The sequence below is a fragment of the Symphodus melops genome (genome assembly GCF_947650265.1).
Source record: "Symphodus melops genome assembly, chromosome: 19".
NCBI classification, from domain to species: Eukaryota; Metazoa; Chordata; class Actinopteri; order Labriformes; family Labridae; genus Symphodus; species Symphodus melops.
Genome location: NC_136709.1, coordinates 2,404,948 through 2,430,792, shown reverse-complemented (window position 1 = coordinate 2,430,792; position 25,845 = coordinate 2,404,948). Strand labels below are relative to the sequence as shown.

Below are 25,845 nucleotides of genomic sequence, written 5' to 3'. Positions count from 1 at the left end.
AATGTTATTATGTGAATGAAAATAATTGTAATCCTAAAATACAAGAAACAAGAAGAAGAACAAATACTACTATCACATCAGAGTTTGACCTTTGGAGCTCTCTGTGTCTGTGCCCCTCTCATGATGAGTGGGTCGGGTTACAGACAGACTTTATAAAAGATGGAGGCGGAGGTTGAAGCTGAAATAGTCAAAGACTGAGAGAGAGAGAGAGAGCCGAGGAAACATTTTCTTAGGCCCATGATGGGTTATAGTAAGCTGTGTCTGTTACTGCTGCTGAGCAGCTACACGCTGGCTCGTAAGTAGAAAGCCTTTTATGAACACAGTGTGTACTAAATGTCCTGTACTGTACTGTCATTCATGACATTTTGTCTAAATGTTTTCATGGAGTTCTGACTAACATGCATGCTTTTAAAAGCAGAGATTAGGTAGAGGATAGTCTTTAATTATGGATGATGATTAACATTATTGTGACCTCATTTTGGATCTCAACATCTTTCCTTTTCTCCTTCAGACATACACCTCTCCATTAGTGCATGTCCATCACATACATTAAAACCATAAATATGAACAGACATGACATAAAGTAGCATGATAAATGTCCAGAAGATTAATTTGTGTTTTTTAATTTAACATGAATTTTATTCACAAGCTTCCCTGTATATGTTTCAGTTTTTGTTAATTTGCAGTTTAACAATAAAAATAACTCAGCTTTTGTTTTCATAGAAGAAAAACAGAAAAATCAGCACACTTAATGTCAGCGTAGATGAAGGCCTAGTACTGAAACGTGTTGGTTGTTTCGCTGTTTTAAATCCCATCTTGTTGAGGTCGTGCACCTGGAACTGTGTTTACCGTCGAGTGTGTTTGTGTGTTTCATATAATCCTTTAATTGACTCAGTGTTACGCTCTTTCCACTGGATGTCTTTAAGTGTCCGTGCACGTCCAATCAGCAGGGAAAAAGAAAACAAGAAAGAAAAACAGCTAAATGAAAATCAAGTTAAAAAGTCAACAGAGATTGAATCTAATCCAAACCAATCGAGTTCCTTGTTTATTTTTGATTTATAATAATGTAAAACCGAGATCATCTTCATATTGAAATCTGCAGGAGAAGTGAATATATGTGACAAATGTGTATTATTACAAGAGCCTGTTTTTTATTAACAGTTGTTACTATTTCATTCTAATCAAGAATAGTCATCACTTTCAAAATGTTTAGTGTTTAAACTAAACATCTCTGTGCTTTTTTCTGTCTTCTTGTGGTTTTAAAAATGTCCTCACATGTTTTTCTCTTCACATTTCAAAGTGTTGACTGATTCTGAATCAGGCCTGTCTTCTGTCTTTGTCGTCTGTGACGTCATGTTTTTCTTTTCTAGAGGATGGCAGCGACGATAACGAACAGACGTCGTCGTGTCAGAGTGAGTTTTTCTGTCCACTCATCAGTCACACATTCACAACCTTTAAAGTCCGTCTACAGATCATCACTGTGTGCTTCCAACACTCTTTCTGATCCAGGCTGAGAGTAAATATTTTTTGTTGTTGTTTAGCTGGTGTTCAGATTGATTCAAGAGAACAGTCACTCTGGACTCAGTGTGCTGGCTCTCTCTCAGTGTGTGTGCTTAGCCTGGATGGTGGCGCTGTGGCGTGTTGTTGCAAACAGACACACTGACCTGCTCTCAGGTCGATGGTGGATCTGCTGAACTAATGAACACATGAGCTGCACATGTTTTTTTTGTTGTTGTTGTTTTTGGTCGTGTTCTTGAGATAGCAGCAGGATGGACTCTGATTGAGAACAATAGTTGTTATTCACCGTAAAGAACATTTAGCTTTCTGCGGGTGCAAAGGTTGAGATAATGTGAAGACAGAGCCGTCCTATAGGTTCAATACAGGAGCATGACTTTGTCTTCAAAGGCTTGAAATGATTCTATCTGCACCAGCAGCGTTGTGCATGAAGTATAAGGCTCCTAGAAAGTCTGTCTAATCCTGTTATACCTTTATTGTTTTGCAGTGGGGTCCAGATTTAAGGCCCACAGGAAATATTTGTACCGGTACACGGCAGAGAGCAGAAACGGAGTGATGGGCACTGCCAACCTGAGGAACGGCCCTAAAGTCTCCTGTGAGGTACATGACTGAAGGCGTCCCGCTTTGCAGAGTTCACCTGATAACAGAATCTTCTTATCGGAGCGCCCTCTCTGTCTCTCTATTGATCCTGTGCCTGACGTCACATGTCTGTAGGTCGAGATCGAAGTGCCTCAGATGTGCAGATTCATCATGCACACGCGGGACTGTGCTCTCAGCGAGGTGTCCGTCATGGATCCGCAGGGCCGGCCGGCCTACAGGCCTGCCAGCGGCTCCGACGCCTTCAAGGCCACCATGGAAAAGTTAGTCGAAAAAATGCAATACATTTCATTTATGCTACAGACATTAGAGATTACTTCACATGGGCATAACGTCTCCATCTTGCATTCTCTCAGTCAGAGCAAATTATAAAATCATTTATCTCAACTGATGGAACATTTCAGGTGTGTTACTGATCGTTTTCACATTTTTGATCGTTTCCTTCATGTGTCACATTTTCACAGACACATCTATAACTTCTCTATAACAGCTACAAGCAGCTTTGAGACCTTCACTGGGTTTTTTGATGTAGGTGACCCGGGCCTTTGTTTACCTTAAGTGAAGAAATGAAGGTACACTCTATACATGTTGACTCTCAGGTTGAGGGCCTGTAGGGCAGATCGATGACCTCCAAAGTCTACGTTCAAACCAGGAGTATGTACAGTACATAACAGATACTTTATTCACTGCTGGAAACAAACTGCAGAGGAAGACTGGATTCATGTAAATGGTTTATTATCTTTAAATGTGATTGCATATATTTTAATTCAAATCAAAAGGCTGTTTGAAAAGAGTCTTTTAGAGAATTATCACCTGAATCTGCAGCTCATCTCGGCTCTGTAGAGTGCTGCTCGGTCTCTTTATTCACAAACAGGAGCTGGTCAGATGCTTCATCCATCCTAAAGGGGAACTTGCATGAGCGATAAGGGTTCAATTAAAATTCAAAAACTTCAGGCAACATCCAAGTCACATGTTTTTAAAAGTAGTCCTTGTGTTGTGTCTGACTCAGATCATCTTCAGGGCCTCGGAGTCACAGTGTTAAAGTTACAAACTGGTCAAAAAGAGAAGCATCTGACGGCTCCATCAAAGCTGGCCGGGACCGAAAACTGATCTGATTTAGTGTTAGGTTCAGAGACTGAGGGAGGTTTGATGGAGAGACATTGTTTAAACGAAACATGAACATGCTTTGTATTTGTCTTCATGCAGGAGCCCTCTGAAGTTCACCGTGGATGACGCCGCTGGAGTTGAACTCTTCCCTGAGACAGACGAGCCGGTCAACATCCTGAACATAAAGAGAGGAATCATTTCAGCGCTCATGGTGCCGCTCCTGGACGACAGCCAGAACAAGCTCATGGTGAGGAAGCAGTTTTGATAAAATGAGTGGTGAAAACCTTTCTGTAGCTGAAAGAAAAAAGGTCGGGGCTCAGGTGGCTTCGTGTTCGGAGACTCTCCTTGATTTTCACCTGTCTTTAAATGAATGCATAAAAAGCCTCAAAATAAAACCTTTAAACACAAAAACAGAACAGAAGAAAGGGTTAAACTTCTGTGAATATAAAGAGTTACTGACGCCTCCTGAATGACCGGCTTACATGAGGCATTAGATGTCTCCAGCTTGGTGAGTACAGTAAGCTCAAATCATCGTTATCATCTACATGTAATCTCTCCTGAAGCTTCTGAAGCCCCCAGGAAGAAAAACCTTCAGAGACAGATGTGTTGCTCATGACTTCAGCTGCACACAGTGACCGTCTTCAAAGAGAGAGCGCTTTAATTTGACCCGTGATTGTTTTTTTCTCGCCCCTTTCAGAGCACCGTGCATGGCCAGTGTTTGTCATTCTACGACGTAAATGAGAGGAGGGACATCGCCACGGATGTGAGCGTGTCCAGATCACTGTCCAACTGTGACCAGTTCAACAGCAGGGAATCAGCCAGCAGTCCTCTGGCCCTGCTTCAGAAACTGGTGAGACATGTGAAGCCTGCGACTGCTTACTGTTTGTCTTCTTTACTGTGGGATCCAGACTTCGTCGAAACATTAGCTCTGTCCCAATCCAGGGGCCGCATCCTTGGAAGGACATAGGCTTTGAAGCATGCGTAGACCGCTACGGTCAAGTTGAATTTTCCTGAACTTTTTTTTTTTTGTCTTGACAATTTCTGTTCCTCACGAAGCTTATTAAGGTCACTGCGATGCGTTTTTTTTGATCTAGTTGTGAAAAGTGAACTTTGTTCGTTTGTTTTGGAAGCTGCACAACTGGAGAAACTGAATCACCAGGGGCAACGACCCCTCCAGCCTCCTTATTTGAATAATATAGGTTAGCTCTCTCTCAACTCTGTCCCTACTTATTGTGCAACACTTTATTTGTTGAATTTGAATGTACTGTATGTAAAGGTCATCTTACTGAGGATTATAAAACTTCTTTTATAAAATCATTTCTACTTCTATTTTCAGAATATTAGAACCTACTTTTAATGTATTTATTGTTTTCTGTTTGCTCTGCACCTCGGGTTCAGAAAAGTTCTTTAGCATTTGAAGTGTTTTCAGTCGTGGTTGTTGTTGTCATCTTTATTGACAGACTCAGAGTCTGTCTGAGAATAGATAAAAACAAACAAGGGAAAGAGAAAAACAAGTGAGATCTCTCCTCATGGACTTGGTCCGGAGGCTTTGAGGAGAGCGATGTCGACTTTTTCTGGGAAAAAAAATCCCCTCAACGGAGACAACTTTCTTTGTTACATCTTTTATAACTAACTACACCCTAACTATAATCTAGTTAGGGTGGTTTCACAAAAGGAACCTGGGATCCGATCCGAGTGACCGCTCCAAAATCCGGTCAATTTGTACTCAGTGCCTAATGTGATAACGCCCTTAGACAGAAAACAAACTGAGCTTTGCAGTGATTTACTTTAAACAAATAAAAACTGGCTCAGAAAAATGATTTTAAATCTCAATGAGTTTTTTTTCCTGGTTAAATAAACTAAATAAATAAATTACAGCCATTACAGACAATCTGAAACGTTTGGAAACTATGAACCTTAAAGGCTGCTAAAAATAAGAAAAATTCACATCAAATAATTTTCAGTACTTTAATACATATTCAACGTCTAAAATGCTCAACTTTTCTTCTGTCTAACATCACATTGACTTAAACTTATATGATATTTCACTGACAAACATTAACCATGTGGTGATTTTACTCCAGCATCGGCCTATCTCTAAACTCATCACAGGCACACAAACCTGCAACTACCAGTTTGACAACAAGGGAAAGCACGTGACGACAGCGAGCTGCCGTGAAAAACACACCTACCTGATCTTCTCTCATGAGTAAGTCCTCCTGAGTTTAATGTTCACGTGAGAAGAGAGCACATGGGAGTGTAGTGTCTCCTCTAGATTCAATCTCATCTGCACTGCAGGGAAAGTGGATTATCATCAGTGGTGACCCAGGATCTCAGCTTCCAGAACTCCAAGAGGATCAACAACAGAGTGTTTGGTGAGTGATCATCGTGAGCAAGTGAATCAGTGAGCGAGGAGAAAAACTTAAAGTGATGAAAGCAAGTAAATAAGTTCAACTGTTTATCCGACATTATTCTCGATTAGAAGAACTGACAGTATATTATGAGTGGTGAGCGACAGCAATATGAAAACAACCTTCTTGTATCATAACAGAAGTTTATATCCGCATTCTTCTCTGCCCTTGCCCTCTTCCGATTTCCCATTTTTAGAAAAACAATTACAGACTGCCTCCGCCTGCTGGCATGGAGAGTTATTTCCTCTCAGGCATGTGCAGAACATCAGGGTGGTTGGCCGTCGGCTGCAGTCTTTGCGTTGTGTTCAAGTGCAACTTTTTGGTTAAAAGGCGTCCTGAGCGGACATGAAGCAACGCCACAGTCAGCCTTTGTCGCCACCAGTTCCCTGGCGTCTGCTTGATGTGTCAGGACCTTAACACTTTATCTGACACCTACACCCAGCAGAGGTTTTTTGCATCCAAAATAACTATATAGAAATAATCAGTCTTGTAGCTGATGGTCTCTCTTCTTTTTTTTAGGCCTTAAAGAGACATCGGAATTCATTTCAGTCTTTCCCCTGACCAGATGAAAACTCCTCCTTGCACCTTTAAGTGTTTCTGCAGAGTTCATTTATTGAGACGTGCTAAATTAACATTAAATGCCTGTGTGCACAGATGTGAACCCCAGCCAAAGCAAGCCACTGCACTTTGAAGAGCCTGACGATAAAGCTCCAGTCCAGACGAAGGACGCTGTCCTGAGCACCCTGAGGGACCTGGTGGATCTTTCAGGCACAGATCAGGGTGAGAAGAGAACCAGCCTCTTTCACAAGCTGGTGTCCAGCCTGCGTGTGCTGAGGAACGAGACCCTGAGCCCGATGCTCTCTGAGATGACGGCTGTGTCCACCTGGCTCACCTGGCAGGCCCTGCTCCAGTGCGGGACCTCTGAGTGCACCAGTGCCATCATGCAGGCCATCTGGGCCATAGACGGAGTGTCGCTGGAAGTGGATGCGCTGGTCTACGGTCTGAGTCTGCAGGCTAACCCTGATGCTGCACGAGTCCGAGATATGCTCAGTATGGCTCAGTATAGGCAGAGCAGAGCCATCATGTACGCTCTAGCCAACACGGTGAAGAAGTAAGTCAACTTTAAGATGGTAAAAATAATAGTTCATTCATCCACACATTCATTGATTTATTCTAAATATGGAAGACTGTTTAAAGTCTGTTAATTCTTGTGTTCACTCCGGGACACAGATGGCCTCGCGGTTAGGTCCTGCTCCATATAGGAGGCTGTATTCCTCCAAGCAGGCAGCCCAGGTTCACGTCCAGCCTGTGGCTCCTTTTCTGCTCTCTCTCTCTTTCCTGTTTCCTACTCTATCCACTCTCTTATCAAATAAAAGGAAAAAGCCTCAAAATAAATCTGAAAAACAAAACAAAACAAAAACAGAATTACCTCATGATTAGATACAGTTCTGTTTTTGTTCCAAGAAGTTGCTTCAGTCAGTAGTTGCAATAGCAGACAGTTTATTTCTCTGGTGGTAGATGACGTCCCTGATCAAAGACACTGACAGACTCAGCTTGTTATTCTAAGTATCTGTCACCATTATTGAAAGAACAACCGACTGAGAGGAGCCTGAGAGCAAAGGATTTAGCTGTTAATGGTTTCAGAAAAAAAGCAAGAAAGGTCCCAATGAGTCAAACTTCTTCTCATTCTGCAGCATACCTATGTAATGAACAAAACGTCTGGCCCTTCTTTGGAAATGTTCTTAAAGTTACAGATCAGAGGAAATGTTTATGTACAGCTGTCTGCATTGGTTAACTGTTTAATGTTTTTTTTAATTACACAAATGTGTGTTGAATCTAAACAAACACATGTTAACACCAAAGTCACAGAGTCTCTTTGCACCTTTAAGGAAAAGCTAAAGACCCAACTCTTTCATGAATACCTACAACCTTAATGATCTTATTGATGACAATGGTTTTGTTTTACAATGACCATTTTTAAGATGGTTTCTATACTGATTTGATCTCTCAAGAACTGCTGTCAATGTTGTGCTTTGCCTCTGGTCACTTCCTGTCAGCAGCTGTGTGTCCAATCAGATTTAAAGCTGTTCTATGCACTCACTGATGTTTTCTCGTCTTCTCTCGGTCCTTGCTCGTGTTGTATTTCCTCTGTGATTTACGTCGCTTTGGATAAAAGTTGCTGCTAAGTTACTGCTGGGGAAAAAATAATGAAATATGATTTTGTCAGTGGAGTCTGGAGGCTCTGAAGAAAGGAATATAAACGTAAAACACAAACAAACAAGCCGTGAACACAAAGGTCTCTCTCTCTCTGTTGAGATCTTTCTGTTATGTTTTTAAGGACTTTGAATTCATTTCTGGACTATTGGTGGCTTTTGTTGCAAATCTACTTTGATTAAGCTTTATCTCCCTTACTGTTTATGATGCAACCAGGTGAAGCGACTTACTGATTTATGTTTTGATTTTTCGTTTAAAATGTATAATACCAAATACGACCCTCATTTATAAATCCTTGAACTACCCTTTAAATTGTTTTGTTTCCAATTTGACTTTAACTGCTGCAGGTTAAACAACTCATTCATACCTTTTTTATGCATATTTTATCTTTCTACACTTATATTTTTATCTTTTTTAATTTGTTTGCACTGTGTGATTTTCTTCTGCTATCCTGCTTTGCTGCTGTAACACTGTAAATTTCTCCGCTTGCGAGATGACTAAAGGATTATCTTATCTTATCCAAACCAAAAAGTCCATATTAATAAAGTGTCTATCTGTTTTACACAGGTTCCATAAAGGAGAGGTTACTCCAGTGGTCACAGATGTGTCAAAGTTTATGGAAACCCTTTTGAACGATTGCTCCGGAGAAATCCTCGATAATGACTCGGACTTTCCCGCTGACCCTGAAGAGCTGTCCTTCCTTGTACTGAGGGTACGCATGATTATAGCTCAGGCATCTCCGTTACATTCAAAGGTGTGATTTTCCCAAATGAATACTTTTTCTCTCATGTCTAGGTTGTTGGTGTCATGGGACAAGCCATGCAAGATGTCAGCCCCAGCCTGATGGCCTCGATTTTGCGGTGTGCTACGAAAACAGAGACGCCGTTGTCAAACCAAAAGGCCGCCTTACAGGCCTTAAGGCTGATGGATGTTAACGATGAGGTACTAGTCGGTGCTAGTCTTTTTTCCAGGATTTCTTAGACTTGCACATTTAACATTTAAGCACTTGCTCCAGCCATCGAAAGCAGTAATTTATCATCCATCACCACAGGTCAAAAGAGTTTTAGCACAAGTGTACATGGACACTCAGAGCCCCACTGAGAAACGAGTCGCAGCCTACCTGATCCTGATGAAGAACCCAGACCAGGACTTGGTCAGAGACGTTGTGACGACCTTGGAGAACCTAAACAATGATCACCTGTTGAGCTTTGTGGTCTCCCACCTGAAAAACATCCACAAGTCCAACAATCCTCAAATGAAAGCGTGAGTCATCCACCAGTGAATTTATCAGTTTACAGGTGGAGCAAACCGATGGTTTACAGGTTTGTGATTAAGTTTTGGAACATCATGAGAAAAATCCTGCTGTATTCTAACACCAAATTGCAGAGAGACAAGCTCCCTACTCGCTTAAAAATCTAGCATCTAGTGGCTAAAGAGCGAGCTGTTTCTCTCAGTAGTTGAAGGAGAAGAAAACTTAAAGTAAATAGTTTTCACATTATAATGTAAATAACTACAAGTGTATGCTAATGTTCTGTGTTTCTGTGAAAATATGGGCCAGTTCTTGCTAATTGGTTAGCCCTAGCATTTGACCAAACCTATAATCTGAGTTCACACGCTGGTTGGAAGCTTAAAGGGATACTTCACCCATTTGCATGAAGCTTTGTATCATTAGAAACATGGTAGTAGTGTTGAATGGTCGTGAATCCAACCCTCATTTTGCCCTGAGACGAGAAAAATGTGGGTTTTTTTGCTTGAAAGTTTTCTTCATGTGATGCAAAAAACGTCATATTGCATCACATAAATACCGTGGATTGAGAATGATGTACAGCTGCATTTGATGTTTTGCAAAGCTTTGGAATCATACAAATTTAATGAAGGGAACTCTTCCTGTCTCTTTAAAGTTGCCTTCCTGAGCTTTAGGTCAAGCATGCACAATGGGGTTACTCAACAACGTAGCAAACACGAGTAATGAAGGACTGAATTATGTGTTTAAAATGTGAGCTTACATTACAGACATGTTGTTTTTGTATGGCGTCATCATTCTAAAAACGTCCTTTCATTCCTTAATAAAGACTCAAGGAGGACATTGAGTTGGCCTTGCAGAACCAGATAGTACCTGATGTCTTGACACAGAACTACAAACTGGACTCTCCGCTGGGCTCGGTCCAGACTAACATCATCTTTGACAACATGAACACCTTGCCAAAGGAGGTGATGCTGGAGACCACTCTGAAGGTTTTTGACTACACGTCTGATATCTTTGAGGTTTGTTTTTAATCCTTTATGTCTTTTACATGCTGATAAAAAGAAACACAAAAGCTTTGTAAAGATTTCTAAACATTTAAAATCTCCCCATGACTCAAGGTTGGCGTTGACGGAACCGGATTTGAACCAACAATTGAAGCTCTCTTTGGAGAGAATGGGTTCTTTCCTGACACCATCTCCAAAGTCATGTACTGGGCTGGAGACAGAGCGGAGATGCTCCGAGAAACTTTGGACAGGTTGGCCCCCAACAGAGACAGAATGAAGAGACAGGTGAATCATATTTAATGTGATTATTTATGCTGACTATATTTTTGTTTTGGCTCGGAACTGACACAGACTTGTAAAATCTCTCCAGGTCCCAGATAATCTCCTGAAGGAAATCACGGCGGGTGTCCAGAAGCTCATACGAGACCTGAGTTCCTCTCCGTCTCCTGAAGCCGTTGCCTACCTTCGGCTTCTGGGAAATGAGATTGGATATTTAAAGCGCGGCGACATGAGAAAGATGGCCGAGACTCTGTTCATGTACTTCCATTTCTTCGGCAGGATGCAGGCTTTCAATGTAAGATTTCTATGACCCGGCATGAACTACGCAAAAAATGAATAAAAATAAAAACATTATTTTTCCAACCTGTTAATTTCTGATCCATCAGATCTTTTCTGCACTGACATCCAGCACTGAAAATGAAGTCTTTGCACACTACATCTTCATGGAAAATTCCTTCTCCCTGCCCACCGCCGCCGGCTTTCCTCTGAGGTTTTCGATGGCAGGTGTGTTTGCCCCTGGTGCCAAAGGCGGCCTGACTCACTCCCGGGCTAACCGTATGGTAAATAAGCTTTACTTTATCTCAGTAAACATGTTTAGTAAAACTAGAATTTCACTTGTTTCAGATTACAACATTGCTGTCTTCTTTCTCCTTGTAGTCTGAATTGTCCTTCATGCCGTCAGTCGGACTTGAATTCATCACAGAAATGGGCGTGCACATTCCTGACTATGTTGAGGCGGGGCTTGAGATGCACACTAACATGTATCATGAGAGTTCCCTCCATGCCAAGGTCACCACGGACAGCAACCAGATCAGACTGTCCATCCCCGCTCCAAAGTCAAACACTCAGCTGCTCAGTTTTAGGTTGGCATCATTTGTTCCGGTTTAAATCACTTTGTATTTAATTTGCTGCTGCTGTCGGTAAAATAACTCTCCGCTCTGTGTTTCCCTATACAGCAACAAGGTGTTGTCGGTCTCATCTGGTCAGACTAAAATAGTGCCATCTCTGGTGGAGGACAGGACTGAATCAACTGACTGCCAGCCCCTGATCAGTGGTCTCAAACTCTGCACGATAGCACGCTACTCAAATGCTACTTCTAATGACCAGGCGCCATATTACCCGCTGACTGGAGAAACCAAGTATAAAGCTCTACATTTCAGTGACATATACTTTATTTATTGTTTATTTAAATACACATAAATCTGTATTAAAATAGGTTAAACTGATTCAGTCCTCCATTATTTGAACTGTGCCCCAGAATAAATGAGTGCAAACTGTGTTCTTCTCTCAGGTTTGCTGTTGAAGTCCAGCCCACAGGAGAAGTCTCAGAGTACACTGCCACCATCAGTCAAGGAACGCTCAGAGAGGGTAAAAGGGGACGTAATAAAGTGGAACATCTGAAGTTCACCCTCAAGGCAGAAGGTATGTGTGTGTTTGAGTGCATGTGAATCCGTGTTTGAGTCCTGTGAATCCGGCCCTTAGTTGGGATTCAGCATACAAGGACAGCATCTCTGGGAATGTATCCATATCAGAACCATTTTATGCTGCGAGGCGGAAATCCTGCAGTCCTGTCCTGTGCGCCATCCTGAAGTTCACCTTAAAGACTGAGCTCTGAACCCTCGATGAGTTTTGTCCGATGTGCAACGCGAGAGTGCATGAGGGCTTGATAATGATAACATAAATTGAGCAATGGGACAAACCAAAAAGAAATCACATGCTGCCTGAAAAGTCAGTAAAGTTTATTGATAAAGCACCATTTAAGAGCAAACGTGACAAACTGCTTCACAAAACAAAAAAACAGAGATAATACAAACACAGACAGATCAAACAAAGGTGAGTCTGAGCAGAAACCACTTTTTTAAAGTGTCTACAGATGTCAAGGCTCTCAATTCTTGGCGAAGACATTTAAAAAATGTAGGAGCCACAACCTGAACCTGCAGCATTAAATAATGAGAAAATGAAAATCTAATGAGTGAAATCTCTTCTGTTACCAGGGGATGATTCAACAGAGGTCAGTGCATCTCTGAAATACAACTACAATAAGAACACCGTCACCACTGAGGTTGTCATTCCCGACTATGACGTGGAAGCCGGCATCAAGCTGGCTGTAACCGACAGTGATGCTAGAGATATGAAGATGCGAGGTATCACCATCGATGTCACCAACAAGAACATCCCACAGCTCAGTCTCGTTGGACGCATGAGGTACACATTTCATGTCTGGTTTATGTCTCGCAGGGAATGAATGAATGTGAACTAAACAGAGATTGAGTCCTGCCATCCTTTTCTCTCTTTGTTGAAATCAAAGGCTGGAAATGATGAAGGATGCCATGCTGCAACTCAAGATGCTCATTCCCTCTCTACACGCTGATGCCTCCATCACTGCCACCCTGAAGAAGGATGAGGACATGATCATGGACTTAAAGACAGTCGTCAACCTTCCTGAAACATCCTCTCAACAAAAAGCAACCCTCAAATACGGTAACTGCCAGCCATCAATCCCATCTTCAATGCAGAAGACAGATAATGCTAACAGCCCTAACTTGTACATATATTTTCCTGCAAATTTGGATTGATTTTGTCTTTGCAGATCAAGACAAGTTGGAACTGGAACTAAATTCAGACCTGAGTTCAGAGATTCAGAAACTGATTCCAAATATAGAAGATCATCACAGGCAGCTGCAAGTGCTCATTGATCGAATCCTGGACCATCAAGTGGCAAAGACTGATATGAAACTTCGTCACATTGTCACCAAAGGAATTGAGGTAGGGGAAATGAGCTTGGACACACTGATAAATACTTTATTCAAAGAGTTTCTGTTTTCAGCCCATTTGGTGTAAATTAATCTGCTATGAAATGTGATGCTTCAGAATCTAAATCCATTTTTATTTGTTTAGGGTTGCAGTCTTTTTAAGCTTTAAGACTTGAGATAATCAGTTTAAAAAACACACCCAAAAGACTCAAGTAGATGCAGCAGTACCAACCTTTTCATATATTCCATATATTTCCATTTGAACACTGTATGAATAGCAGGATGAAGACTATTCGCTCCTTTCAGAGAGCACTGAATTACCAAGTGGAGTTCAGTTTCTTTACTTGGTTGTAAAAAAGTAAAACATTTCTAGGCAGGCTCAGGCTGAATATTGAGATTGGAGTCTGAAATAAACACAGAAAAATGACACATGCATATGGCAGCTCTTAATCTCTAATAATTAAAGTGCAGTTTCCACCAAATTAAGACGACTGATGCACATAAGTAAGGAATTCTGTTGTAGTTGATGCCATAGGAACACGCTGTATTGTTCGTGAGTCAAACCTGTACAGCGAACAGATTTGGCAACAGTCTTACACTCTGCATGAAAGCGTTGAAGTCTTTGTATGAGGTATATGTGTTTTATCTTCGTGTCAACCTGAAGGCCGGTGATATATGGTTGGGAAAATTATCAGACCGCATCCCCTATCTAGCAAACCTGCGAAGTAAGAGGAGCATCTCTGATCTCACCTTGCCAGCCCTGCCTGAGAAACTGTTTCTTCAGATGTAAGTGTGGGATAACAAGTTCATCAATGCTGTACCCATTTTTTGTCTTTTGATTTTGTATCTGTGCATGACTTTTAAAGACATTGTTTGACGCACAGATGGGACAATATTGATGATACTTTTTTCCACCACAGTGACAGCTTGTTTCGATACCAGTTCAACAAGGAAAGGATTGCCATCTCGCTTCCTCTTCCACACGGAGGCAAGAAGTCAGAAGAACTGAACATCCCAAGAACTTTATCCATGCCTGCCATAGATTTACCATCTATAGGCTTATATGTCCCTGCGAGAAACTACCCAATACCATCATTCACCATCCCCTCTGCTCTGGATTTCACTGTCCCCCTTCTTGGACTGGCTGAAGTCTCAACCAAGATCAACAGCAACTTTTACAGCTGGGAGGGCTCGGTCTCTGGGGGCAACAACACTGTTGATGTACAAAGCTATGTTGCACAGTATAAGGCCACAGCCCAATCCCCCTTCAACTTACTATCGTACAAGCTCGAAGGTAAGCAAATTGTTAAAAATTGTGAAAGATATTCAATAATGATGAGGGATAGGGGAATACTTATTGACAATGTCAGAGTCCATAGATAATGGCTGACAGTTATAAGCTGTTAGATATGTACCATTACTTCTTTATTGTGACCAAATGTGAGGGGTTACAGTAAGATGGCCGGGGTTACAGTAAGTGTCTTGCCCAAGGACACATCAGACGTGTTGCTGATTGACCCCCTGACCTTCCGGTTGGGAGACAATGACTCTACCAACTGAGCTGCAGCCGCCCCTTGAACAACTCCATTATAATCAACTCTTAAAAAATACCAACACCATGATTCCAGAACTCCGCCCTCAGAAATTAATAAAGTATATACAATTTAAAAAAAATAAAAATAAAAATCTAATTAAAGCTGAAAAATAATTAGCGATATATTTCCTTCCTTTAAAAGAGAGAGAGGGGCGAGTGGTGATTAAAGGAGAAGAGGAGGAAGGGAGAGCAATTAAGAGGATGAAGGTTGACGAACTCTGTGTACACATGTAGGATTACAGAGTGAGACTGGAACAAGGCAAAGGCAAGCTCCCCCTTGTGTGTGTACATATATATATATATATATATATATATATATACCTTCAACCCAAGTCTGGGTCTTTTTATAATCACTCAGAGAAAGTAAACAACTCAAAATACTGTGTCACTTAAAGCTTAAAGATGTTTTTTTGTCTGAATTAATGCTTCTACATGAAAAGGTAAACTCAGGAGCTAACAGTTTAATTAGAGCGTGACCATTGAAATGTGTTGTTTTGACTGTAACAAAACCTGATAATGGTAGTTTTCTCTTTCTTTTTAAAGGAACTGGGATGATGTCTGGAAGAATATCTGATGATAATATCTTCAGAAAGTATCTTCTAAATAACTCCTTTAGCCATAGCCTCATTGACATGAGCTTCAGTGTCACAGATTCTGTGTCAGGAGTGACAGACAAGTTTAATGCTCGAGCTAACTATAAGATCGAAGTCTCTAGTCCAGTAGGCCTGCAAGCCTCTCTCGACTACTCTGCTCAGTCCACTTCTACAGATGCAGCTGAAATCTATGGAGATGGCACATGGGACGGGTCACTGATAATAGGTTCGTTCATGACCAACACCTCCTACACAAACAGTTACAACCTGCGTCCACTCGATGAAGAGGGGAGAGGAGAGTCCACACTTCACTTCAACTCGCCATTCATCCAAGTTCACAACAAGATCCAAGGAGTCTACGCAAACTCTGAGTTGAACATTTTATCCGAAACCAACACCCAAGACGACATCCTGAAGCATGTCGCAGAGCTCAAGTACAAAGATTCACAACTAACCGTAAAGTGCAAAGCTGTGGCCCAAACCATGGGTATATTACTCAATAACAAAGTTGAGCTCGGAGTTTCCAGTGTAATGGCCATCCTCAGAATTGAGTCACAGGCAGATGATGACCAAAACAGGATATATTCACTTATAACAGGATCCCTGGGTTCGAACGGACTCGAGGTAAACTCTGAGGGTTCCTTCACCTCAGATGCAGGTCGTGGATTGCACAAATCTTCTGTCATGGTTACGGGAAATGGTCTGACCACCAGTGGAACCAACAGCATTCAGTGCACCCTGGTGACATTAGAGAACATCTACAATGGGGCGATCGACAACAACGGAGCAGCCCTGTCCTCCATGACCAAAGCCATGGCTGAGGAGAGCAGAGGAGAGCTGAACATTGAGGGTAAAATTACACCGACCGAAGCCTCTCTGTTTGGTGTCCTAAAGGGCCATGCTCATGACGCAACCACAAGAAACAACGTGAATATTGCACTGAACCGAAGGGGGCTAACCTTTACTGGTAACTCCATGGGAACAATGGATCAGATGAGTACAGAAAGCAGCCACTCGTTGACCCTTACTCTGTGGACCCTCGCTCTCCAGTCTAAGACTGACAACTTCCTCTGTAAAGATGCTTACTACAAGCAAGACACCAAGGTTGATATGAAGCCGTTTGTAATGTCCTTTGATATGACGAATGACATGAAGTTTTATGAAGCCGGCTTGATCAATGAAGGCCACATGAGGCTTGAGCCAACCAAGGTGGCTCTGAGTGGGAGTGTCAAGGGAGCCTATCGAGAGGATAACATTCAGAACACCTATGAACTCAGCTATGACAACCTGGCTGCTTCAATGAAAAACAGCCTTTCTGGAAATATAATGAATGCTCAGCTAAGTCAAAACTGTGAATTTGAAATTGCCGGACTTTCCTCCAAATCAAACTGTGAAACAAGATTAAATTCACAGCCTCTGCGTTTTGACAGCACTATACGTACCATGGCGCTTCCTTTTAGCTTAACTATCGATGCTCTTGTCAATAGTGACGGTGAGATAAACTTACAAGGGAAGCACACTGGACAGCTGAGCAGTAAACTCTTGCTGAAAGCTGAGCCTCTCGCTCTTAGATACTCACATGACAGCCGGGTATCAACCACACATAAGCTTCCTTGGGGGTTGTCTTCCACTAAAATAGAAAACGGATTTGAAGGACTTTTGACACCAAGTGACCAATTTCTAACATGGAATTTATTTTCTGAACTAAACGAGCATGGGTACAGCCAGACCGTCAATGCTTACAATAATCCTGAGAAAAACGGATTTGAGTTTTCCGGAGTATTGTTAACAGACATTCTCAACAAATTTAGCAGGGATAGGCGAGCCCCTCCAGAAAAATTCAGTATAGCGGGTTTCCTCAAGTATGACAAGACCAGTGACTGCCATGTCATTGAGATCCCGTTCATTGAGAGTTTTCCTGCTGCCTTCGAGCAGCTCAAGAATATACTTGTACAAGCCTTAGAGTCCTTTCAACAGAACATCAATAATTTAGATATTGGTCAGTTAATCTCAGACTTCAGAGCAAAGTTAGATCAGCTACCATCGCAAGTGAGTGACTTCATGCGAGAAATGGACCTGGAGAATAAAGTGAATAGTGTAAAAGCAACACTATCTTATTTGATTGATGAGTTTTCAATAACAATGGATGACTTGGAGGTTGTGATGGAAGACTTAAAAAAGAAGTTGGAAAGTACACTGATGGACTTTTTTACCAATGTAAGAGGCCTCATCCTCAATGGCGAACATCTGGCGGAGAAGATTAGAAATGCAGTTTCACAGATTGAAAACAAGCTTCAGGAACTTGATGACAAGTACAATATAAAGCAGTCACTTCTCAAAATACTTGATGCCATGGATGACATTATCAGACAGATTGATTTACAGAAGCTTTCGGAAAGCAGCGCTGAGTGGCTGAAAGAGCTTGATTCTAAATATGGGATTTTGGAGAAAATCAGAGACAAACTGTCTGAGTTTAAACAGCTCATTGAGAACGTTGACGTCAACAGGTTTTTTGAAGACCTAAATAGTTACCTTCTCTCAATCGATTTTGCCATGTATGGTGAGCAGCTTTCCTCTAAAATCTCGTCTTTGGAAATAGCAACAGTTGTTGAAACCATGAATGATGTTATAGTCAACTGGATTGATGAATATGAAATCCCCAACAAACTGAACACAGTTTATTCTTACTTTAGGGACTTACTTGTTAAGTACAAGCTTGATGAAAAATTTAAAGACCTCATGGATCAAGTGTTGATTCTCATCAAGGGATTCAAAATTGATGAGACCGTGCAGTTAGTGGTCGATACCCTGAAGTCTATTCAATTTGAATTTATTCATGATAAAATAATGCAACTTCTTCAAAGCTTGACAAGCCAGCTCAGATCCATTGACTTTAAAAAGAGCATTGAAGACCTCAATGAAAGCATGTCTTCAATGCTTAAGTCAATGAAGGAATTTGATTACAATACATTTGTTGATCGGACCAATGAGAAGATTTCTGAACTCACAAACTATATCAATGAGCAAATTAAAGCATATGAGATCGTTCAAAAAATAGAGGCCATTAGAGAATTTTTCAGAGAGATCCAAAGTTCAATTTTTACATATCTGGAAGGATTAAAAAACACAAAGGTGGCTGACACTCTAAAGAATCTGAAAAATGTGCTTGATACCACATTTTTCAATGACGTTTACATAAAAGTACAAGATATCCTTGAGGACATAAGACAGCGCATCTTTGACATGGATATTAGAGATGAAATGTATATTTACCTTCAAAGAGCAAGTGAGTCCTACACTAATATTGTTGCCTTTGTTTCTGCACAGTTAAACAAACTGATAGAAAAGATTGGAAATGTTATTAAAGACAGCGAAATCACCAACCAGATGAAACAAGCTGTAGCTATAGCTCTGGATGCACTGAAAAAAGCTGAAATTGAAGTTGCTCCTTTTACTGTACCTCTCACTGACCTCGTCATTCCAGGATTTACAATAAACCTGAACAAACTCCAGGAGATAAGCATCCCAGCTCAGATTTCAGTCCCCGAGTTCACCATCCTCAGCTCTTTCACAATTCCGGACTTTACCATAGACTTTGATGAAATCAAAGCAAATATAATTGCAATGATTGACAACATCAGAGGTTTTGAGATTCATTGGCCTAACCCTGAGGATATCTTTGGTGACCTGAAAGTTCTTTACCTCACTGAACTACCAGATCTCACCTTTCCAGAGATAACTCTTTCAGAAATAAGATTTCCCACCATCAACATCCCCAAGTTAAATTTGAAAGACTTTGAAATCACAATGCTTCCAATTCCAGACATCAAATTACCTGAGGTTCCCAGTGAAATATGTATCCCAATTTTCGGCAAACTCTATGGAGAATTCACGGTTACCTCCCCAATATACACTCTTGTAACCACAGGGAAGATGGAAAACTCAACATCCATACCAACAAACCCACAGTTCACAGCCACTATCAGTTCGTTTGCCAAATCACGAATTGAGCCCCTCGAATACACATTTGAAGCCACTGCTCTGTTGGAAGCTCCCAGAATGAAGACGTTGCAATTCACGGAACAAATGAAAGCTACACATATGGCCTTGTCTATTGATCATGAGGGATCTTTGTTGCTCACTGCCTCCTCTGCTCAGGCATCTGCCAAAACTACTACCAAAGCCACAACTGAAATATACACAGCAGACTTAGTCAACAGTATGGGACTTACGTTGAACAATGGAATATCTGCAGCAATAGATACAACGTACAACCACTTGTTGGAAATTCCCTCAATTGAAACCTCAAGCCAGGCATCACTGAAGCAGAATATAGCAGTCAATGTGGATTCTGGCAGGATTGTTGTGACCGGTGAAACAACTGGGAATGGAAAGTGGTCCATTCGGGATTACTCTGATGAAGGAACACACAAAAGCAACATAGAGTTCAATGTAGATCTTAACACTGCCAAGTTCACCTTTGTTGAAGAAACAGACTGCAAGGCCTTGAAGTCAAAGAAAACACTGAGTGCTGAATCAGTTATTTTAAGCCATGTCACCTTTGCAACAAGATGTGAAACTGAAACTCCATTCATCAAGAAGAGTGTAATGACTTTAAATGGAGAGGCTCATGCTGGGGACTTAAAAGTTGCACTGGCAGCTTCTCATGATGCCGAATTCACTGGAAATGTGATTGGATCTATGGCCAACTCATTGACATTCATCACACATCCTTTTAAACTGGAGCTTGATTTTAAGAATAAAGTTAACATGAAGATTTTCTTCCCCCTTAAACTCACTGGTAAGGTAGATCTCCAGAACGATTATGGTGTCATACTTAACTCTGAGAGACAGCGTACTTGTTGGTTTGCTTTGGCAAGATTCAACCAGTACAAGTACAATCACAATGTAACTGCAGAAAACAATGAAATGGACATTTTCTCACAAGCATCAGCTAGTGGAGAGGCCAATCTGGAGTTTTTGACTGTTCCTCTCTATATCCCAGAGATAACCATACCTTATCTCAATATGAAAACCCCTGAAGTCAGAGACCTCTCACTTTGGGAACATGCTGGATTGAAAACATTGTTAACTACTCCTCAGCAGTCTTTTGATATGAATCTGAAGCTTCAGTACTACAAGAACCCCGAAGTGCACAGCTTTGAATTACACCTTGAGCCGTTATACAATGTTATCAGTGATAATGCCCACAACATCCAGGTTAAATTTGAAGACTGCAGAGACAAAGTAGTGACACTTCTAAAAGATTCATATAACCAAGCAAAGTCACAGTATATCAAGCACAAAATTGACACCTCTGGCATGCCTCCCAGAATCTTCACTGTGCCAGGATACAAAATACCTATTTTAAATATTCAGGTATCTGCTTTCAGTGCTGAGATGCCCGCCTTTAGCTATTTTGTTCCCAAGGAGGTCAGCACACCAAGCTTCAAAATTCCAGCACTCGGTTTCTCTGTGCCGTCATATACACTTGTTTTACCATCCCTGGAGCTACCTGTTGTCCATGTTCCAGAAACTTTAAGTAACATAAAGCTTCCCACTATCACACTACCGGCCATTCAGAACAAAATTGAGGTCCCAGCCTTGGGTAACATTACTTACGACTTCTCCTTCAAATCAACTGTGATTACCTTGAACGCTAATGCAGGCCTGTACAACCAGCCTGATATCGTTGGCCGGTTCAGTGCTGCCTCAACGTCTGTGTTCAACATTTTGAATGGAAAAATGGATGGCACCAGCAGTTTGACAAGGAAGAGAGGAATTAAGTTGGCCACCACTGTGTTCCTGGAACACAACAACTTGGAAGCAAACCATGAATGTGCTGTAAGTCTTTCTAAAAGGAGCATTGAAGCTTCTGTAGCCAACAATGCAAAAATCAATCTCCCCTTCCTCAATCTAGAATTGAATCAGGAACTCACTGGAAATACCAAGACCAAGCCAAATGTCGCGTCCAAGAAAAAAATAAGATACATGTTTAACGTTCCTCTGATTGAATCTGTTGGAAAAGGAAACCTTGAGATGAACTGGGCATTGGAATCCCTGTCTTCCTATGTGTCACTGGAGTCCTCTACTAAAGGAAAGTCAGAAATGACAGCAATGGACAGATGGACCTTTGCTGGAGATGTAGAAAATGAGGCAACTTTCTATCTCAATGCCAATGGCCTTCGTTCAACTATCAGGACGGCTTTAGACTCAACCATTGATGAACTGGCGAAACAAAAGCGGAGTTCAAACAATATCTTCCAGTTTGATTTGAATAAAAACTTAGCTGTTGAAGTCTCCTTGCGACGTGTGTTTGCTAAAGTGGATTGCACAAGCAAAAACAAAGTTGTTTTGAACTCTTTTAACACAATTGGAAAGCACAGTGTTAAAGGTGAACTAGATTTTGTTCCTCTAACAACAGTCAAGACAACATTGAACATTGATGCGAGTCAGCCAAGTAGTTTTGGTCAATCTGGGCTCATTCAGAACATCAACCTTGCCATCAGCTCAGAGAAACAGTCTTTCACCTGGAGTGGTAAAGAACAGCTGGCATCTCTCATCCATGCTTGTGACTTAGTTGTGTCCAATGATGAATCTGAAGTACGCATGGACTTAACTGGCTCGATAGAAGGCCACCTTGCTTTTTTGAAGGCAGTTAAGATTCCAGTTTATCAGAAGACCCTCTGGGATGTGCTCAAGTTCAATCAGGTCACAAATATGGAAGACTTACAATTCCTCAACGTTTCTTCAAGTGTTGTATACACAAAGAGCATGGATGGCCAAGAGTACACAATACCAACTAAAATGTTTGAAGACGGTGTCATTTTTAACATCCCTGAGATTCACATTGCAGTGCCTTCTTGGGTGAAAGACATTCCTAACTCCTTAAGGAAAGTAGATATGCGATTCGAAAACCCTGATTTCCCTGATCACCTGACTTTGCTCCCTGTTCTCTCTGTTCCAGCCTTTGATGTACCATTTACAAACTTGCATGTGGAACCTTTTACAATTGATCCCAAAAATCTAATCATCCCCAAAGTGATGACAACTACAGCCTTTGAGATCATGCTGCCTGGCTTACCAATAATGTCAGTGCCAAGCTACGATATAAACACAGAGTATGTACAAGGGAAGAGGTCATTCCTTTCATTCATGAGGCCACAATATGATATCACAGTGCCCTCTTTCACATTACCCAAGTCATTAACCATTGGAGAGCACACTATCAGCTTGAATGAAATTACAACCCAGATTTCAAACTTTGAACTCCCAACCATCGTCATTCCAGAGCAAAAAATTGAAATCCCTGAATTTGCTCTCCATCTGCCTACGGGTGTGTTTATCCCAGCTTTTGGAGCCCTCCTTGCCAATCTCAAGGTTTCATCTCCCATTTATAATGTGTCAACAACTGCCAATGTGGAGAAGAAGGACTCCAGCCTTTTGACTTCGCTGAATTCTATTTGTACTTCTACAATGATCTTCTTGGAATATGATCTCTCTGGTAAGAATAGAAATCACTCTTAGTTCATTGAAATCATTTTGTATGTGAAATACTAAATCTCAGATATCATGAAAGACTAATATTTTCCTTTTCTTTTGTCTTCTCAGCCAGTGCAACTCTTGGATTTGATAATGGACTTTTCAATCTAAACGGGAAGGGCGACTTGATTCATAACGATGTTAACGTCAACTGGCAACATGTTTTGACACAAAACCTGAGGTAAATGTTGCTGAATATTGTGTCCTCCTGCAATCCCTTTTAGAGTGGACATCTAGAGTGTGGATTTATTACATTGTGGTATACAGTGGTGGCCCAAAGTGTTAGAACACCTGACAGATTTGAAAAAACTGACCCTTTTTTGTCTCCAAAACAGGATTTAATTTCATAATGTTCATGAAATATGCAGATGGTTCTGCAAATTTGAACTGGTTTTATCCACATTTAATTTTAACATTTGGTATCTCCACCTTTTGCAGCAATTACAGCCACAAATCTTTCTGGCACATTGTCAACATCTTTCCTGAGAACTTCAACACTAATGTGATCCCATGCTCTCTGCAACTCAAGCCAAAGACTTTCCTTTGGATTGAGTTGCAAATCTGTCCAGTCTATTTTCCAGCTCCAAATTTACTCGACGAGGTTGAGGTCCGGACTTCGATTGTGTGACACTGAAAGTGAAATAGGCCTAGCTTGTTTTTGTAAGGAAAATTACTTAAATCTCCTTATGATGGCTCCATTCTAGATGAGTATGCATTGGGAAACCAATATACATAATGGTGATGAATTGTGGTTAGAGGCGCCCTCAATTATTTTTGCTTCGGTTCTCAGCAGATTGTTAAATGAGAATGATCTTCAGTGGTTCAGTTGCCTTTGGATCGAGCTTGAATTGGCTTGTGCATGTTGTAAGATAAATTAACCTTAAATAATTTTTTTTCTCAGGATGAAGCGGCAAACACCTCCAGCTGATTCAATGTAAGTTGTTTGTTAAACAAAGGCAAGTTTTCTATATATTTAAACAGTTCTTACAAAGGAATTGAACAGGGTGCCGATAGCTTAGCGGTTATGTTGCACGCTCCATGTACAGAGACCCTTTGCTGCATGTCATCACCCACTCTCTCTTCCAAATATTTCCTGTTTCTCTTCCTCTGTCCCATCTAAGGCCCAGAAATAAAACACAAAGTAACTGAACAAAGAAGCACCATAAATGACATCTACTAACTACTGTTTCTGTGTCTTAAAGGGAGTCTCGTCATACTCTTAATGTTGACATCACCAGCCAAACATTTGCTGATGGGAACTTCCGCTTAACTTCCCGCAAAGACGGCATCACTGCGTCAATGTCTTCACCAGCTGCTGGTTTCCTTGGGTTGCATTTGCAGCGGAGGTCTGCCGCACAGTTGTATGGAAAACTGTTTAGTCGCTACCTGGTAAGTGTAAGCTCTTTTGGAAAAAAAGACATCTCTTTTTTTTAAACCTTCACATGGGTTAGCAGTATAATCTGTGCAGCTTGATAATCTTTTGATTGTATTTCTCATTTCTTCTCTTATATTCAGTCTTCTCCTGAGAAGGATACTGATGTTTTTACTACCAAAGCCACTCTAAAAAACCAGAAGTTGATCTTCCAGTCATCGTGGAATTGGGACTTCCTCCATGATTTCATTGAGGGCACCAAAGAGAGGATTCCTGCTATGACAGATGCTGTTCTTAAATTCATAAATAAGTATCACATCACCCACTTTGGTTTTGATCTCAGCCGTGGCGGCAACAAGCTGAAAAGCACAATTTCTAATGGCCTAGAGAAAGCCTACCACGAGGTTCCTTTATCTTTCAACACACTTCAGAACTCAATCGAAAACATTTTTGATCAAGGAAAAGACATGTACAGGAAGGCTTCCGACAGCTTGATGTCCGTTAGCATGCAAGATGCAATGGACATGTTGGCTCGTGATGGAAGGCAAGCCTTGCAACGCAGTGAAGGCAAGGTTCATGTCTTGATAGATGCTGTTGCACAGTTCCTAAGTGATTTAAGGTTTTCAGTTCCTGGCTCTGAAGAGAAGCTCTCTGGCCTGGAGATATTTCAACGGGCTCGACGTTCTGTTTCAAGAGCCACTGACAGAGCAATGCAAAGATTCTCTAGCCTCATGAACAAGATTTATATGTACATCCGGGATATGGAGTTCACTATACCTGGAACTAAGATCGTTGTTAATGGAAATGAGATCATGGATAAAGTGGAGTCTTTCGGAAGATCTTTTTACGATCAGCTTAGATATGCAGTGCGCAGAGGCTTTGAATTGCTTCAAAAGACATTTAAAGACCTTCTGCGAGTAATCGCTGAAAAAGGGGAGAATTTAATCAATTACCTAAGAAATGAAAATGTGGATATTGCCTCTGACATTGAAGCCTTCCATGCAAAGGTTCTGCAGTCTTCAAAACAACGAATAGAGAAAGCCAAGGGATTTGTGGCTGATTATAAAGATCTAACCAAAATGAAGATTCAAGACACTGCTTTAAATATGGAGCTTGTAAATAACAGTACTACAGAGATTATCAGTATTTTGCAGTCACACCTCTACGGAGGACTTAATGAAGGTGTAGATCTAATGAGAAGTTTGTCCCAAAGCACAGCGCCATACATCAGAGTGAGCAACAAAAAGGTGGATGTAGAAGTCCCTTTACCCTTCTTGTGGAAGTCCTTCAGTGAATGGCCGACACAGTCCAGGCAGTAAAGCATGCCTCTCCTCATGAAGTGTTCTCCTTATGCCATAACAAATTCATACTCTTTGTGAAAAATTTTAATTTTGTTGATGTCAATAAATAAGAGCTTCAAGGTATTTTAGCCTGAATGATAAGCAAGTTATTTTTAATGTGAGACTGTGAGAATTTGAAAATTAATACAATTACGAGCCATCAATGTTTGCATGTAAGTTAGTTCTATGATGATGATGTCCAATAAAACTGCTGACTGCATTTTTGAGTCATACTGCGTGTGTCAAATAAAAAACGAAACCATACTGAAACACAGCAA

General features: G+C 41.1%; 1 protein-coding gene across 1 annotated transcript; it reads left to right on the top strand.

Moving 5' to 3' along the window:
- The first annotated feature begins 222 nt into the window (after positions 1–222).
- Positions 223–25,845, top strand: apoba (apolipoprotein Ba). Its single transcript, XM_079369104.1, has 29 exons — positions 223–295; positions 1,371–1,412; positions 2,003–2,115; positions 2,230–2,375; positions 3,319–3,466; positions 3,917–4,069; positions 5,304–5,428; positions 5,518–5,594; positions 6,285–6,741; positions 8,412–8,556; positions 8,640–8,786; positions 8,896–9,107; positions 9,917–10,109; positions 10,209–10,379; positions 10,465–10,668; positions 10,760–10,933; positions 11,031–11,236; positions 11,330–11,512; positions 11,665–11,795; positions 12,368–12,578; positions 12,682–12,854; positions 12,964–13,139; positions 13,791–13,912; positions 14,047–14,420; positions 15,264–22,817; positions 22,925–23,036; positions 23,757–23,789; positions 24,058–24,244; positions 24,371–25,845. The coding sequence occupies exons 1-29, from the start codon at positions 238–240 to the stop codon at positions 25,544–25,546; spliced, it is 13,203 nt and encodes a 4,400-aa protein (XP_079225230.1). The 5' UTR covers positions 223–237; the 3' UTR covers positions 25,547–25,845.